A 13,865-nucleotide genomic window follows, 5' to 3' on the forward strand; every position below is an offset into this window, starting at 1 on the left:
GTATAGACTCGAAATGTTTGACGGCAGTATGTGTTATGCCTTTCCCTTTTGACAAGGATGGGACTCATGAGAGTAAAGACCGACAAAATATTTGTTAGAAGATCTCGACGAATAAAGCAGAGAGACTAGGATACTATATACGATGAGTTTCAGAATGGATTCAAACAACATTTTGGTCAAGAAACACGAGGATGAATGTGCCTGAAGTTATTCACAGTCTTCATCAAATCGTGGTTCATGCACATGAGAATATTTTACGTGTGAAAGTGATCTTGTTCTTCAACATGAAAATTTGTTATTTAAATCTCATCTTTTGACATAATGGACATAAAAATATAAAAGTTTGGTGCAACCCCTCTTAAGTCTTAACACTCCAGATAGAGTTGAAAACACCTCCTTCTCATTACTCTTGTAAGTGTAAACATTTGTACAATGACAAAAAGTTGTGAGCACTCATCAAGTGTATATAACTGGGACAAGATACAAATCCACATACAAATACAATTCTAATATACATATCCATTTTCCTTCATTCAAAGGACTCTAGCTAGGCTCCATTCTAGCTGCCTAGCACAGCATTTTGGCACACATACAGATATGTAAAACAAAATTGCTCAGAAAACCCATTTCATTCATTCATCTCTAACCCCTAAACTCTACTACAATATTCAAAATTTAGTTATGAGTTCTTGGAAGCTTTAATTCTCCTATCAACCTCCTTCTCCAGCTCTTCCTGTCCTCCTACTTCTTCAACCTCCTGCATCACCCCACAACACAAAACTATGATTAGTTTAACTTAATTTAAATTATATATATTTAGAGGCAAAGACAAATTTGATGGGATTATTGGCTATTAAAGAATAGCAGACAAACCTGAGGACCAAGAAACAAACCATATGGAACACCCTTGAATTTCTCCGAGTGGTGGAGCTGAGGCCAAAACATCAGAATCAAAACACAATCTTTGACTGTTAGATTCAGTTTAAGTATAAACTCATAGTTTAGATAGTCAAACCAAACTATAAAAACAAAAACAAATCAAAATTTGTTTCTCTTGCAATAATTCATGAGAGGGAATTTGAGTGTATATAATTGTATGGTTCTGTTTCCTTTGTATGAGTCTGTTATATGATATAGTACCTGATGAGCTGCAGCAACCTTTCTGAAATAGGGCACGTTGGCGATGGGTCCTACCGGGAATCTTTTATGAACCAGACCATCGTGGACGAACATGTACGCCATCCCAAACACTGTAATTCCAAGACCCTGTTGTTTATTCAAAGTCAATTTGTAATAGTAGTAAGAAATTTGAGGAAAAAGTTTCATACTTCATAATCCGCAGCATTGAGTTTTTGAGGAATAAAATCAGATTTAGAAGAACTAAATTAAAGGGATAGAGAGGACACTCACAGCACCAAAACAAAGGCCAGGAACATAGCCTTTGTGGAAGAAGCCATAGTTGAGCAAAGCTATAGCTGGAACTGCGTTTATTATAGCAAACACATCGTTGAGCTCGAATGGGCCCTCTCTGGGCTTGTGGTGGGACTGTAATTGATCATAAATTTCATGTCAATATCCAAACACTATTGGTTAAATAATTCAAGACGCAATCTTTGCCGGTTTCCCAGAACAAAAGGCCAACTCAAATAACAGAGTTTGAAGCAAACCTCATGCATATGCCATAGTGAAGCGTGCCACAGAGCTTTGTGTGCCCATCTTGCCCAAAATTCCATCCCCACCTAAAAAGATAGAAAACTCCATCAAAATTTAAGCTCAATTTGGTAAGCTTTCCCCAAATTAAGAGTAAATTAGTGAGCTTGTTACTTACAGCAGCACCAACTGAGAGAGCAAATGTACCGAACATTTCAGATACAGGCACATTCCCACCCTACACCAAAAAATTAAGCACCCAATTCAATTTCCTAATCAGAGAGAGAGAGAGAGAGAGAGAGAGAGAGAGAGAGAGAGGGTGATGTTGTGAAACTAAGTAACTTTAAGTACCTCCATTTGCCAGTAAAATCTGTAATAAACAGCCATGACAGCCATGGAAGTGATACCAAAGCTAGACATGACAGCTGCGACAAGATAAGTGAACCTCTCGGATCTCTTCCGGGCCAATCGCTCGGCGCCCCGTACCGACGGAATCACAATTGGGATCTCAGAATTGGCACCGTCTTGTGGTATTTCCTCGGAACTGTCGACGTGGGTAGCAGTACTTCGTTTTTGGTCCTCCATGACAACGTAGACGGTGAGACACAGCTTTCTCCGAGTCCGATGTAGGATTGTTGTTTTTTGGAGATTCGAGGGAGGGAAGAAGACGGTCGGGTTTGGTTTGGGGAGGAGGTAAGAGGATTGGATGAGGCGGAAGGCGGTGGGGGTTGTGGCGGCGAAGAGTCCGACCGCCATGGAAGTAGTGGGTTTTTTGGGGTGTGTCTCGAGATGGGTCTAGACTCTAGAGGAGTCTGAGGTTGAGAATTGAAGTAATGAAGTGAAGAGGCACCACAGGTTGTGTCCACAACTTTGGTCTGTGAAAGAAGACGAAGAAAATCTGTGACTTGTTGGAATGACCGAATGAGAATTCTCACTCGTATTGGGGACGAGAAGCCAAGCGGAGTGGGGCTTAAAATACGGGAATGGAAAGCTTAGAAGAACTGGAAAACAAAAGGGCTTGGTTTTGGACCAAATTACCAGAACGCCGCTGGCTTGAGGCATTTGACATACGCTAATTAGGAATTATTAGGTATCGAAACGCAAGCTCCAAATGGGATTGGTCAATCTGGCTTTCCTAGGCAATATTACGTTCATAATCCTTTGTGTGAGAAAGGAAGGCCCTCAAAAGTATATTTTTGGCATACATACAATGAGCGATGTATACATACAATGAGAGATGTAATACAAATTTATTTATGAGTCGACTTACACAAACACTTATAGAAAATATTTTGATTTTAACTATGTTATCTAGCCATCCAGGTGATCCAAATCCCGAGCCTTATCAAAATTGATCTAGTAATGGGTTTGAATTCAATTTTTATGACGACTTATTTGATCTTATTTTACTGTTAATATCAGAGTTATCGGTGTTTTCAAAGTTATTTTGTTTTTGTTTCTTGCCTACATAATTCACACTAAAATAGATAAAGTGAGTGACATCACAGTCTATTATCATTTTCCGTACTTCAACAAAACATACATATCTATATAAACAAAAAATTTAGAGATTAAAATAGTAATTTATTTTTATGACAAGAATCTTAGGCAAGATCAAAATTCATAAGAAGACCCTCAAAAGTGTAACTTTTGTATGTAATTAGAGAGATATATCACACGAACTAAATAAACTAGTTAATGAATTGACTTATGAAAGTATTTATTTTGTAAAAAACATTTGATTTCAAATAGAGAAGTTCTATTCATACCTCCTAAAATGGTATTTAGACCTCCAACAATTTTTTGAAATTTTTAAATCCAACTTTGCCCTTCTAAAAAATGAACAAAATGAAAGATTAAAAAAATTAAATAAAATCTGCACCTTCTCTTCTCCCCCCTTCCCCCTCTCTCATTCTCTTACAGCTATACATGAGGATTATTCTTTGATTAAGGTAGAATGTTAAAGATTGCAAAATTGAATAAAGGACAAAAAATATAGAGAAGAACAATCGAGAAAATAATGATCGAAAAGCAATTTCTATTTTCTATTCTTTTTGTTTCTTTCTAGTTTGGCTTAATTGCTTCACTTCATGGAGTTGATGGTTAATTGTTATCTTGGTCTCTTTTTATGGGTTTTTTTTTTTGGTGCTAGAGTAGACTATGTTGCTAGCCTGATTTGGGTTTAGGAAAATTGATTTTGATAATAGTCCTGCTGTGGTATTGTAAATTGCACGATTTATTAAGAAATATAAGAAAGTTCATAAGAATATCTAAGCTTACAAGGTGACTGGTGTTAAGTCATGGATATGAACTGAGTTTTAAGTGATGAAAAAAAAAGATATTATTATTAGATTTGTATTGGAAAAAATTGTTTGGATACAAAAAAGGACAAGATTGGAAGTTTTGTGTAAATTCTAGAATGAGAGGTCCATATACAAATTTAGGAGGTATAAATAGAAGCTCTCTATCAACTATATTATCTACCTATCCAAATGATCCAAATCCCGAGCCTTACCCAAACTAACCTAATAATGGGTATGAATTCAATTTTCATGTCGACTTATTTGATCTTATCTGAGTGCTGATATCAGAGCTATCAATGTCTTTCAGGTTATCTCATTTTTGTTTTCTATCTACGTGATGCACACTAAATAGATAGAGTCAGTGATATCACAGTCACTGTCATTTTCCGTAATGCACGTTCCATGTTATTTCAGCGTAACATATATATCTATATAAACAAAAGTTTTAGTAATGTCATAAAAATAGTAATTTATTTAGAAATAATACAAAATATATGCTTCATATCTATGATATAAACTACTTGATAAAACAAAATATAAAATATAGTATAAATCCTCCCCCATAAACTAAATGTGGGATTTCTGTTGAGTCAATGGGACATCAACATGACTATAAATAGATAAATGCGACTACAAAAGGCAAGTGGCATCTATCGTAATTATTGGAGTGAGCAGGGGCAAGAGTAGAGTCTAATAAAACGACATTTGTCAGGTAACGATTAAGGAATCAGCAATGTGCGGCGTATGACCCGCCGTAGGATTGCGCAGGAGGACGACAGCGAATCACATCGCTCGATTGATTAAAACGACATTCAAACTGGGGCTTTGATTAACTCGGTAGAAAGCCACGTAGAACTTAATGGCTTCACTAATCACTCCACACCTTTCCGCGGGATGCGACGTCAGCTCATTGTCGTTTTCCTACAGGTTCTTGGTCGTTGGTCCCAACGTCAGGCTCCATATGTACGCCTCGTGGCGAGTTGCTAGTCGTCCATGCTGACACGTGCAGACCCGTGGGAATCCACGTGTTGAACCGGAGACAACGTAGGGTGATTGCATAATTGGTTGACACTGTTTCAATTTGGGCTTGGGCCGACCTACGTAGATGTATAAAGCTGGGCTTATGAAGGCGAGGCGTCGTAACCACTGGTTATCGATTTTTCGTGCATCTTCCTCTATCAGTTCAGCTTAGATAGTTAGTTGATTTCGTACTCAGTCGTGCTCAACTGTAATTGAATTTAGATATAAGAGTGACAAATTGTAAGGCACGCAGATGAAATGCTTATTATTCTCTATCCTTAAATCTAATGGTAATTAGTGCACAATTGAGTATAAATTAATTAACTGTTGGGGTTCAACTTATTTGTCTATACTCACGTCTTATGGTCATACTAAATCTTACCAAGGTATAGTAACTGTTCTTGTTATATCTAACACCTGAATTCATTCTCAGAAACAGAGGTGCAGTTACCATGTTATGTGAATATCAAACGTACTAAGATATCGGGACGAAACAGGAATGGAACACCAACCACGCTCTTTTTGTTATGAGACATTGGCTCAGACGTTTGTTTTTCTGTAAAAGGCTTTCGCATACATAGGGAATCTTTTCTCCGGCCTAGAGATCGTGATAATTAGAACTCAGCTATTGCATGCTATCTAAGACCAAGTAAGTGCAAAAATAAACACCATACACTTGCAACTAATCCAAACAAGAATCCCATGCCCCATACTGCATCTATATGCAATTCTTATATTATATACCCAATCTCCCATTACATCCTTCCATTTGGTCTCATTCTTTCTACAATGTCTAACCAGCAATGATCTTCTTTTTGAATGTGAAAAAATAGGAACTCGATGTTGGGGTAGTCTTGCATGCCATGGTGACTATAGTACTTATGCAAGTCTTGGCAGCAAGTGAGCCGAACATCGTGATCATACAGAACAATCTGGGAAATGGCGAAATGTAAGACTAAAATGGACTTTATCATTAGTTTACATCGAGTCATCAACAACTTACAAATTTACGCAGAATAAGTAATTTATTTCAGTTCAAAGTTTCATGATCCATTTCTAATTTATTTCTTGTTCTTATTTTTATACAATTGTATATGTATTCCTTGTGAAGCGATCTAATGGCTTTTAAGTTTAAGATTACACGAAAACCTAACCCTACTGTGAGCAACGAAGAACACAAACGTCGGGGAAGAAGTTATCGATCGAATTCAAGAAAACTTGGAGGTGTACTTTCGAAATGCCATTCTCAAAGTCCCTTGTGATCTGGAAAGCGATCGACGAGGTATTGGTGCAACTTCCCGTGGTAAGCGAGTCCTGGAGTAAAGATTCAAGATATGTTTGATGTATTTTGACTCTAGAGAACATGGAGATAACCAGGGGTCGATAATCAAGTTGATTGCTAGACGCAAAGGGTTGTTTTGGATGGATATTATTATTGTTAAAGGTTTGAACACCCGTGGTCATTTCCAAAAAACGCTGGTCACGAGAATAATAGCGAGGAGTAGATATATTTCTCTAATGATGATCAGAGCTCTACATGCAAAAGTAGAAGAATTTCACTATATATTTGCTTGTGATTTGTTGCCCGAGCAGCAAAACCAGTTTGATTATATGTGCTTTCCCTGACGATAAGTTAGCCATTGAGAGTGTTTAAGTTGACGACTCGGCTTAACATTGTATATATCTATACTATTATTAAGAGAAGAGGTTTTGTTAGCCAGAGCAGACGTGAAAAGACGACTAAATCCTTAAACCATGGAGTATCTAAAAATATCTTTTAATAAATAGAGGACATAATCGTAATAAGAAAAATAACAAAATAAAATTTAAATTTATTTTCCCCTAAAATCTCTCTCTGTAACTGCCTAATTCCACAGCAAAAAAGGTAAAAAAAAAAACAAACAAAAAAATTCCAAAACTCCCCACATCTTCTCTAATGATTATTATTATTTTTTTTTTTTTCAAAATTAAACTCACACACGGAGTGTGTATTTTGGTCTAGTGTATTATATACAAGGGAAATTTTATAATATGTACGTTAACATATAACATACATATAATTATCACTTTTATGATTTAATTACTCAAATGAGAACTTATTTTACTCTAATATTTGATACAAATTATAACAATACCGTGTAGTATGAATTCCGATAAAAACTAATCAAAGTTGCTTTTAAGATAGAACAGCTCTTAAAAATGCTGTCCTTTTTTTTTTTTTTGTTATGTAGAGATTATAGCATGAAAGAACTTCAAGAAAAAAAAAAAAAAAAAGGATGTTGATAAGATTTCGTATGCCATAAGTGAATCCCAGGGATATGCCATTGGACATTTTGTACGTTCTTTTCGTTTTTCAATTTTGGAAGTACATGCTTATAAGCTTATAACAATCCACTTCCAGATTGGGAAGTTAATTTACTTATAAAATACCATTCATACAGAAACTACACATACTTGGTTCCAAAACAAGATTCATGTTACAGTAGCTAAGCATATCATGCATAATTATCAGTCTCCTTATAGCTACGGCATACAATTTTCATGCAAATGAACAATTGCATAGGACAATGTACTCAAGGCTTCCTTCAACTTACAAACAGAACATAACAAAGAGATTAAAGCCCTACGTGACTGTAATGCCACGGATCAAGAACATTAATTAAGCTCAAAACGCTGTAGAAACGAGGCCTTTTCTTCTATAAAAGAATCGCAATAACTCTTTCATACTTTACCACACACAATTTTTCCTACCAAAAGTTCACAAAAGCTTTTCAATCCATTGCGTTAGATGGCTTCAATTTCAGTAGCAGCATTGCTATCTTTAGTGACATTGCTACTTCTGGCGATTGGGTCTAATGCAGGCGGAATCGCGATTTACTGGGGCCAAAATGGAAATGAAGGCACATTAGCACAAACATGTACCTCAGGGAACTACAAGTTTGTAAACATAGCTTTCCTCTCATCATTTGGCAATGGCCGAACCCCTACCATAAACCTTGCGGGTCACTGTGACCCGTCCAGCAATGGATGCACCAAGTTCAGCTCGCAAATCAAGTCGTGCCAAGCCAGAGGCATCAAGGTCATACTCTCTATTGGGGGAGGCTGGGGAGGTACCGGAGGCTACTCCCTAGCTTCATCTGAAGATGCCCGCCAAGTTGGTGCTTACTTGTGGAACAACTTCTTGGGAGGACACTCCTCTTCAAGGCCGTTGGGAGATGCTGTTTTGGATGGAGTTGACTTCGACATTGAAGGAGGGGATGACCAGTACTGGGATGACCTTGCTAGGTACCTTTCGGCGCATAGCAAGAAGGGTGGCAAGAAAGTTTACTTGACTGCTGCTCCACAGTGTCCCTTTCCTGATGCTTATGTTGGAAATGCACTTAAGACAGGCCTATTTGACTATGTTTGGGTTCAATTCTACAACAACCCTCCTTGTCAGTACACTTCTGGTGCTGTCACCAATCTCAAAGACGCTTGGAAGCAATGGACTTCAGCCATTCCTGCACAGAAGATCTTCTTAGGACTCCCTGCTGCACCTCAAGCTGCTGGGAGCGGATTTATTCCTCCTGCTGCTCTCACTTCACAAGTTCTTCCGGGTATAAAAAATTCAGCTAAATATGGTGGTGTCATGCTTTGGTCCAAGTATTATGATGATCTTGATGGATACAGCTCCTCCATCAAGAATCATGTCTAGAATGTAAATTGAAAACGATCCTTATGCGTGTATGTAATTAAAAATCCTATGTGGATTTTATGAACGATATATTGATATATATATATATATATATACACACTAGCCTCTTAACACACGCTCACGCGTGTGTCAATTGACATTTTTTACTTTATTTGTGTCTATAATATGTTATGTATAAAAAAAGAGTTTGTTTTAATAATTTCTCTAAAAACATTTTTTATGAAATTATGAAATTATGAAAAATGTTTTAATAAGTAATTTTTTTATTTAAACTGCCAACACCAAAAAAAAAAAAAACTGCTATTGCAGTTAACAAAACGTCTAAGATTTTTGTTTTTTTTTTTTGTAATTTGTTCAATTCAATTTGCTATTATATTTACTATTTTAGCCTTCATGTGTTAAATTATAAATTTTTAAACTATTATCAAAGAAGGGTAAATTGTGGGTTTTTAAAAATTTAACCATAAGCCTTATTGGCTTAATTAATACTGATATATATATATACGAAATCCATATACTCACTAGGTGAGTCTGAGTTCCTTTGCTCTTTCTTTTGTCTTTGCCTCCTATGAATTGGTAGACGAGCATCATGGAGTATTTGTATCATCGCAGAAGGAGTGGAATATAATAGCCATTATTCCGCGAATCGGGATATAGGGGGACTAATGACTCAACTAATGATGTGGATTGAATTCCAAGGCAATCCATACAGATCTACTCAAGTCAGGTTCTAAACGAAAGCCTTTCAATGAGAGTGGATCTCGTTGGGAAGTGATACTCATTATCATAAATAGAGTCACTAAGAAAGAAACGCGTATTAGGTAAATAGGCACCGAACGGTGTCACCCCCAAACAAGAACAACTGATGCATTTGCATACTTGAAATTGCTACCGAACTCACCTTCGGTGCCCTGAATCAGAGATGAACCTGTGACTAACCGCAGGGGGAGGCGCGGTGTAAAAGAGCTTACTTACTTTAAGCAAGGAATTCCAAAGCTGCTTAACTAAAAGGTCAATCAAAACGAGGAAAAAGACAATCATAAAAGCTAGCCGCGGGCTGTTGAGTATGAAAACGCTTCGAATGAGCCCGCATTCCAGATTTTCATTCCCGACCTATTGTTTTTCTGGAAAGACTAGTTATTCCAGATGCTCGCCAAATCTGAAAAAAACCAGAGGTTATTTGTATTCCTCGGAAACCCCCGCCTACACCACCATTCAATATTTCTTGACCCACTATTGGCCAAACCACCTGGGCACTAGGTCCAATGTGAGTAGGATCACTTAGCCATGCTTCATAATTGGAAAAACGAGCACCGTGGAAATACATACCACTCAGCCAAAGAAAGATGATGGAGAGTTGACCGAAATGGGCACTAAATACTTTTCGAGAGATTTCCTCCAAATCACTGGTATGGTTATCGAAATCGTGAGCATCCGCGTGTAGGTTCCAGATCCAAGTGGTAGTATCAGGTCCCTTAGCTATTGTTCTTGAGAAATGACCCGGTCTGGCCAAGAAGTTTTTACGGCTACAAAAAATTTAACCGGCGAACGACTAATCATTGAGTCCTCCTCTTTCCGGACAACACATACAAAGAGACCCGCCAATAAATAGTTAAGTAATTAGTGAACCTATAAGAGATGTTTAGACTTAGTTTTTTTCTCTTCCATCTCCCATCTATCTATTTTCTTTAGTTATTCACTAGAGCAATTATGATCCGGAAGTCGATCCGGGGGGATCTATTATGACATAGCCGCGAGGCGCTTAACGGACCCTTTTAATCTTATAAAACCCTTTTTTTTTTGCTTTCACAGTTTTGGTTTGTATATTCATAATGATACCATGAGCGCGTTAGGGCGTCCCCAAGATATGTTTTCAGATACCGCTATACAATTACAGCCCGTCTTTGATCAATGGATACAAAACACCCACGCTTTAGCACCCGGTGCAACGGCCCCTGGTGCAACAACAAGCACCAGTTTGACTTGGGGAGGTGGTGATTTAGTGGCAGTGGGCGGCAAAGTTGCTTTGTTACCTATTCCATTAGGAACCGCAGATTTTTTGGTACATCACATTCATGCATTTACAATTCATGTGACGGTATTGATACTCCCGAAAGGCGTTCTATTTGCTCGTAGTTCGCGTTTGATACCAGATAAAGCAAATCTTGGTTTTCGTTTTCCTTGTGATGGACCCGGAGGGGGGGACATGCCAAGTATCCGCTTGGGATCATGCCTTCTTAGGGCTATTCTGGATGTATAATGGAATTTCGGTAGTAATATTCCATTTCAGTTGGAAAATGCAATCAGATGTTTGGGGTAGTATAAGTGATCAAGGAGTGGTAACTCATATCACGGGAGGAAACTTTGCGCAGAGTTCCATTACGGGTGGCTCCGCGATTTCTTATGGGCACAGGCATCCCAAGTAATTCAGTCCTACGGTTCTTCATTATCTGCATATGGCCTTTTTTCCTAGGCGCTCATTTTGTATGGGCTTTTAGTTTAATGTTTCTATTCAGCGGACGGGCAAGAACTTATTGAATCCATTGTTTGGGCTCATAATAAATTAAAAGTTGCTCCTGCTACTCAGCCTAGAGCCTTGAGTATTGTCCAAGGACGTGCTGTAGGAGTAACCCATTACCTTCTGGGTGGAATTGCCACAACATGGGCGTTCTTCTTAGCAAGAATTATTGCAGTAGGATAATGGCTAGGAGGATTTGAAAGGCATTATGGCATTAAGATTTCCAAGGTTTAGCCAAGGCTTAGCTCAGGACCCCACTACTCGTCGTATTTGGTTTGGTATTGCTACCGCACATGACTTCGAGAGTCATGATGATATTACTGAGGAACGTCTTTATCAGAATATTTTTGCTTCTCATTTCGGGCAATTAGCAATAATTTTTCTGTGGACTTCCGGAAATCTGTTTCATGTAGCTTGGCAAGGAAATTTTGAGGCATGGGTACAGGATCCTTTACATGTAAGACCTATTGCTCATGCAATTTGGGATCCTCATTTTGGTCAACCAGCTGTAGAGGCTTTTACTCGTGGAGGTGCTCTTGGCCCAGTGAATATCGCTTATTCTGGTGTTTATCAGTGGTGGTATACAATTGGGTTACGTACTAATGAGGATCTTTATACTGGAGCTCTTTTTCTATTATTTCTTTCTGCCATATCCTTAATAGCGGGTTGGTTACACCTACAACCGAAATGGAAACCGAGCGTTTCGTGGTTTAAAAATGCCGAATCTCGTCTCAACCACCATTTGTCAGGACTTTTCGGAGTAAGTTCCTTGGGGACATTTAGTTCATGTCGCTATTCCTGGATCCAGGGGGGAAAACGTTCGATGGAATAATTTCAAAGAATGCTGCTTGATTGAACGAACATTGTAAGAACCTTTCTAACTGACACCCCTTTTTTTTTTTTTTTTTAACAAGGCGGCCGGTTTATTTAATGAAAAGAAAAGCGGAGGCCCGCCATCTGCTAGCATTCTGGGTTTGATATATATATATATATATATATATAATGAACTTTGTTGGGTTCTATTTGTGGAAGATGTACATCTTTTTTGAGTTTTTGACTCTTTAGGGGACATTGCGGAATAAGTGCTACATGTAGCTTGAGGCCTTGAGAAGAATGGTGGGTGTCGATGGTGAATGAGCTGAAGTGGTTTTTGACCTCTTTCTTTATGGCTCTTTACACAGTACACATGATCTAAGCCTTCATCAATTAACTCCAAAACTGTCTGGGGCATTGGTGGCAGGTTGATTACGACCAATCCTTCCAACAATTCTGTAGGTCTCGAAAATTTCATCTTGTATGCACCAAAATGCGGTTTGCAAGGCTCTTCTGAGTTCGATCTTCTTCTTCCACAGCTCCTTCTAGTCTCCTATTTGCAACTTTAAGGGGCTCTCCACTTGTCATCTCTTACAAGCATGATTAAATCCAATAAAAAAACTGTCACATATTCCATAACATCATTTGAAAGTGAAGGGAAGTAATCTCTATATACCTTATGTCTTACTCTTTTTCAGTTTTTCTTCTGGGCCAATTCTCAGATTAAACTTAATTTTCTTAAATTAACCATTATAGTTAACTAAAATGTACCTACAAGATAGTGTTACTATTTGTGTTTTGCTCTTATATCCTTTAAATTATGCAACGTCTTGTGATAGCAAATTAATTTCCTTTATATACAGAATGCAAACAATTCAATTTCTTGCTCTATTAATTATCTTCCTCTTTCTCAACACAATGTACAATATTCCTGGCGGTGATGGAGGCTGGTGGAGCGGAGCACTGCCGTCCGAGATGGCTAGCGGAGAGGAGCCGTTGGCTAAGTTCGGCGGAGGTGTGCCGCTGAAGCACAGTCCGGCGGAGGACTAGCTAGAGGCGGAGCACTTGGTTGTTGCGTTTCGGCATCTGCTGCCAGCGGAGCTTGGGTCTCCTAGCGGAGCGCCGAGGAGCTGCGGTCGCCAAAGCCGGGTGGAAGAAGCTCGAGTCAGCGGAAAAAAGGTTCAGCGGAGGAACTGAGCGCTGATGGCTAGCAGTGGAGCAGCACAGCAGAACTTGGCCGGCGGAGGAAGGTAACAACAGTGCAGTCCCCGACCTGCAGTGGGCGGAGCTCGTGCCGGCGACCAACGGTGGCGGATGCCGTGTTTGTCTGGAGGACCTGGTTCGCAACGGTGGTTGTTGTCTGGCGGAAACCACGGAGCTCAGCGGGGAACTGGAGCTCGGCGGATGAGGTTGGGCGGAGCTATTCCCGGCGGAGCACCGGAGCTGCAGAGCTCGAGGCTGGTGAGCGGAAGTCCCCGGCGTGGGCGACCGCAGTTTGGCGGAACTCGGAGTTGCCGAGCAGGAGCGCTGCTTGTGGCTGGCGGAGTTTGGTGGAGAGCTAAGCCAGCGGAGGAGCGAAGTGCGGCGGAGAGTCCGAGTGCGGCGGCGCTGATGGTGGTGCAAGGTCGGTGGTGTCCGCTTGGCGGAGGAGTTCGCCGGCGCCTGAGCTCAGTGGAGATCGAAGAGTTCGGCGGAGCTGTAGGTTGAAGTGCAGCGGAGATGAAGTCTGGTGGGAAATTTGAAAATTGGAGGGGTGCCCAGAGAAGATTTCTGGGTGTCCAGAGAAAATTTGGCAGCCCAGATTTTTTTTTTTTTTTTTTTTTTTGGAGTCCAGCGTTGACCAAGCCTTGTTCGGCGTTGACTTTTG

At 39.4% G+C, this 13,865-nt stretch overlaps 2 protein-coding genes across 3 annotated transcripts; one reads left to right on the forward strand and one right to left on the reverse strand.

Moving 5' to 3' along the window:
• Nucleotides 1–433: 433 nt before the first annotated feature.
• LOC112195185 (beta-carotene hydroxylase 2, chloroplastic) lies at nucleotides 434–2,612 on the reverse strand. 2 transcript variants are annotated; one of them, XM_024335560.2, is made up of 7 exons: nucleotides 2,002–2,406; nucleotides 1,829–1,888; nucleotides 1,668–1,739; nucleotides 1,411–1,545; nucleotides 1,141–1,266; nucleotides 874–930; nucleotides 434–757 (listed from the first exon to the last, which is right to left on the reverse strand). In XM_024335560.2, exons 1-7 carry the CDS (start codon nucleotides 2,404–2,406, stop codon nucleotides 680–682), a joined length of 933 nt encoding a protein of 310 aa, XP_024191328.1. In that variant the 3' UTR covers nucleotides 434–679. The 2 variants fall into 2 exon arrangements, with proteins under 2 accessions (XP_024191328.1, XP_040375409.1); XM_040519475.1 differs by lacking the exon at nucleotides 434–757 and having other exon boundaries at nucleotides 874–962; nucleotides 2,002–2,612.
• Nucleotides 2,613–7,761: 5,149 nt separating this feature from the next.
• Nucleotides 7,762–8,667, forward strand: LOC112183587 (hevamine-A). Its single transcript, XM_024321965.1, has one exon. It carries the CDS (start codon nucleotides 7,762–7,764, stop codon nucleotides 8,665–8,667), a length of 906 nt encoding a protein of 301 aa, XP_024177733.1.
• Nucleotides 8,668–13,865: the final 5,198 nt, after the last annotated feature.

This window comes from Rosa chinensis, chromosome 1, assembly GCF_002994745.2.
Source record: "Rosa chinensis cultivar Old Blush chromosome 1, RchiOBHm-V2, whole genome shotgun sequence".
NCBI classification, from domain to species: Eukaryota; Viridiplantae; Streptophyta; class Magnoliopsida; order Rosales; family Rosaceae; genus Rosa; species Rosa chinensis.

What these genes read in the sequence shown, in the direction of transcription:
- LOC112195185 (XM_024335560.2), bottom strand. Translation starts at nt 2,406, where the DNA reads ATGGCGGTCGGACTCTTCGCCGCCACAACCCCCACCGCCTTCCGCCTC. An exon ending in CTCTCTCAGTTGGTGCTGCT is followed by an intron (nt 1,740 to 1,828) that starts GTAAGTAACAAG and finishes CTATCTTTTTAG; the next exon opens with GTGGGGATGGAATTTTGGGC. An exon ending in AGGTTGCTGCAGCTCATCAG is followed by an intron (nt 931 to 1,140) that starts GTACTATATCAT and finishes TTTTGGCCTCAG; the next exon opens with CTCCACCACTCGGAGAAATT.
- LOC112183587 (XM_024321965.1), top strand. Translation starts at nt 7,762, where the DNA reads ATGGCTTCAATTTCAGTAGCAGCATTGCTATCTTTAGTGACATTGCTA.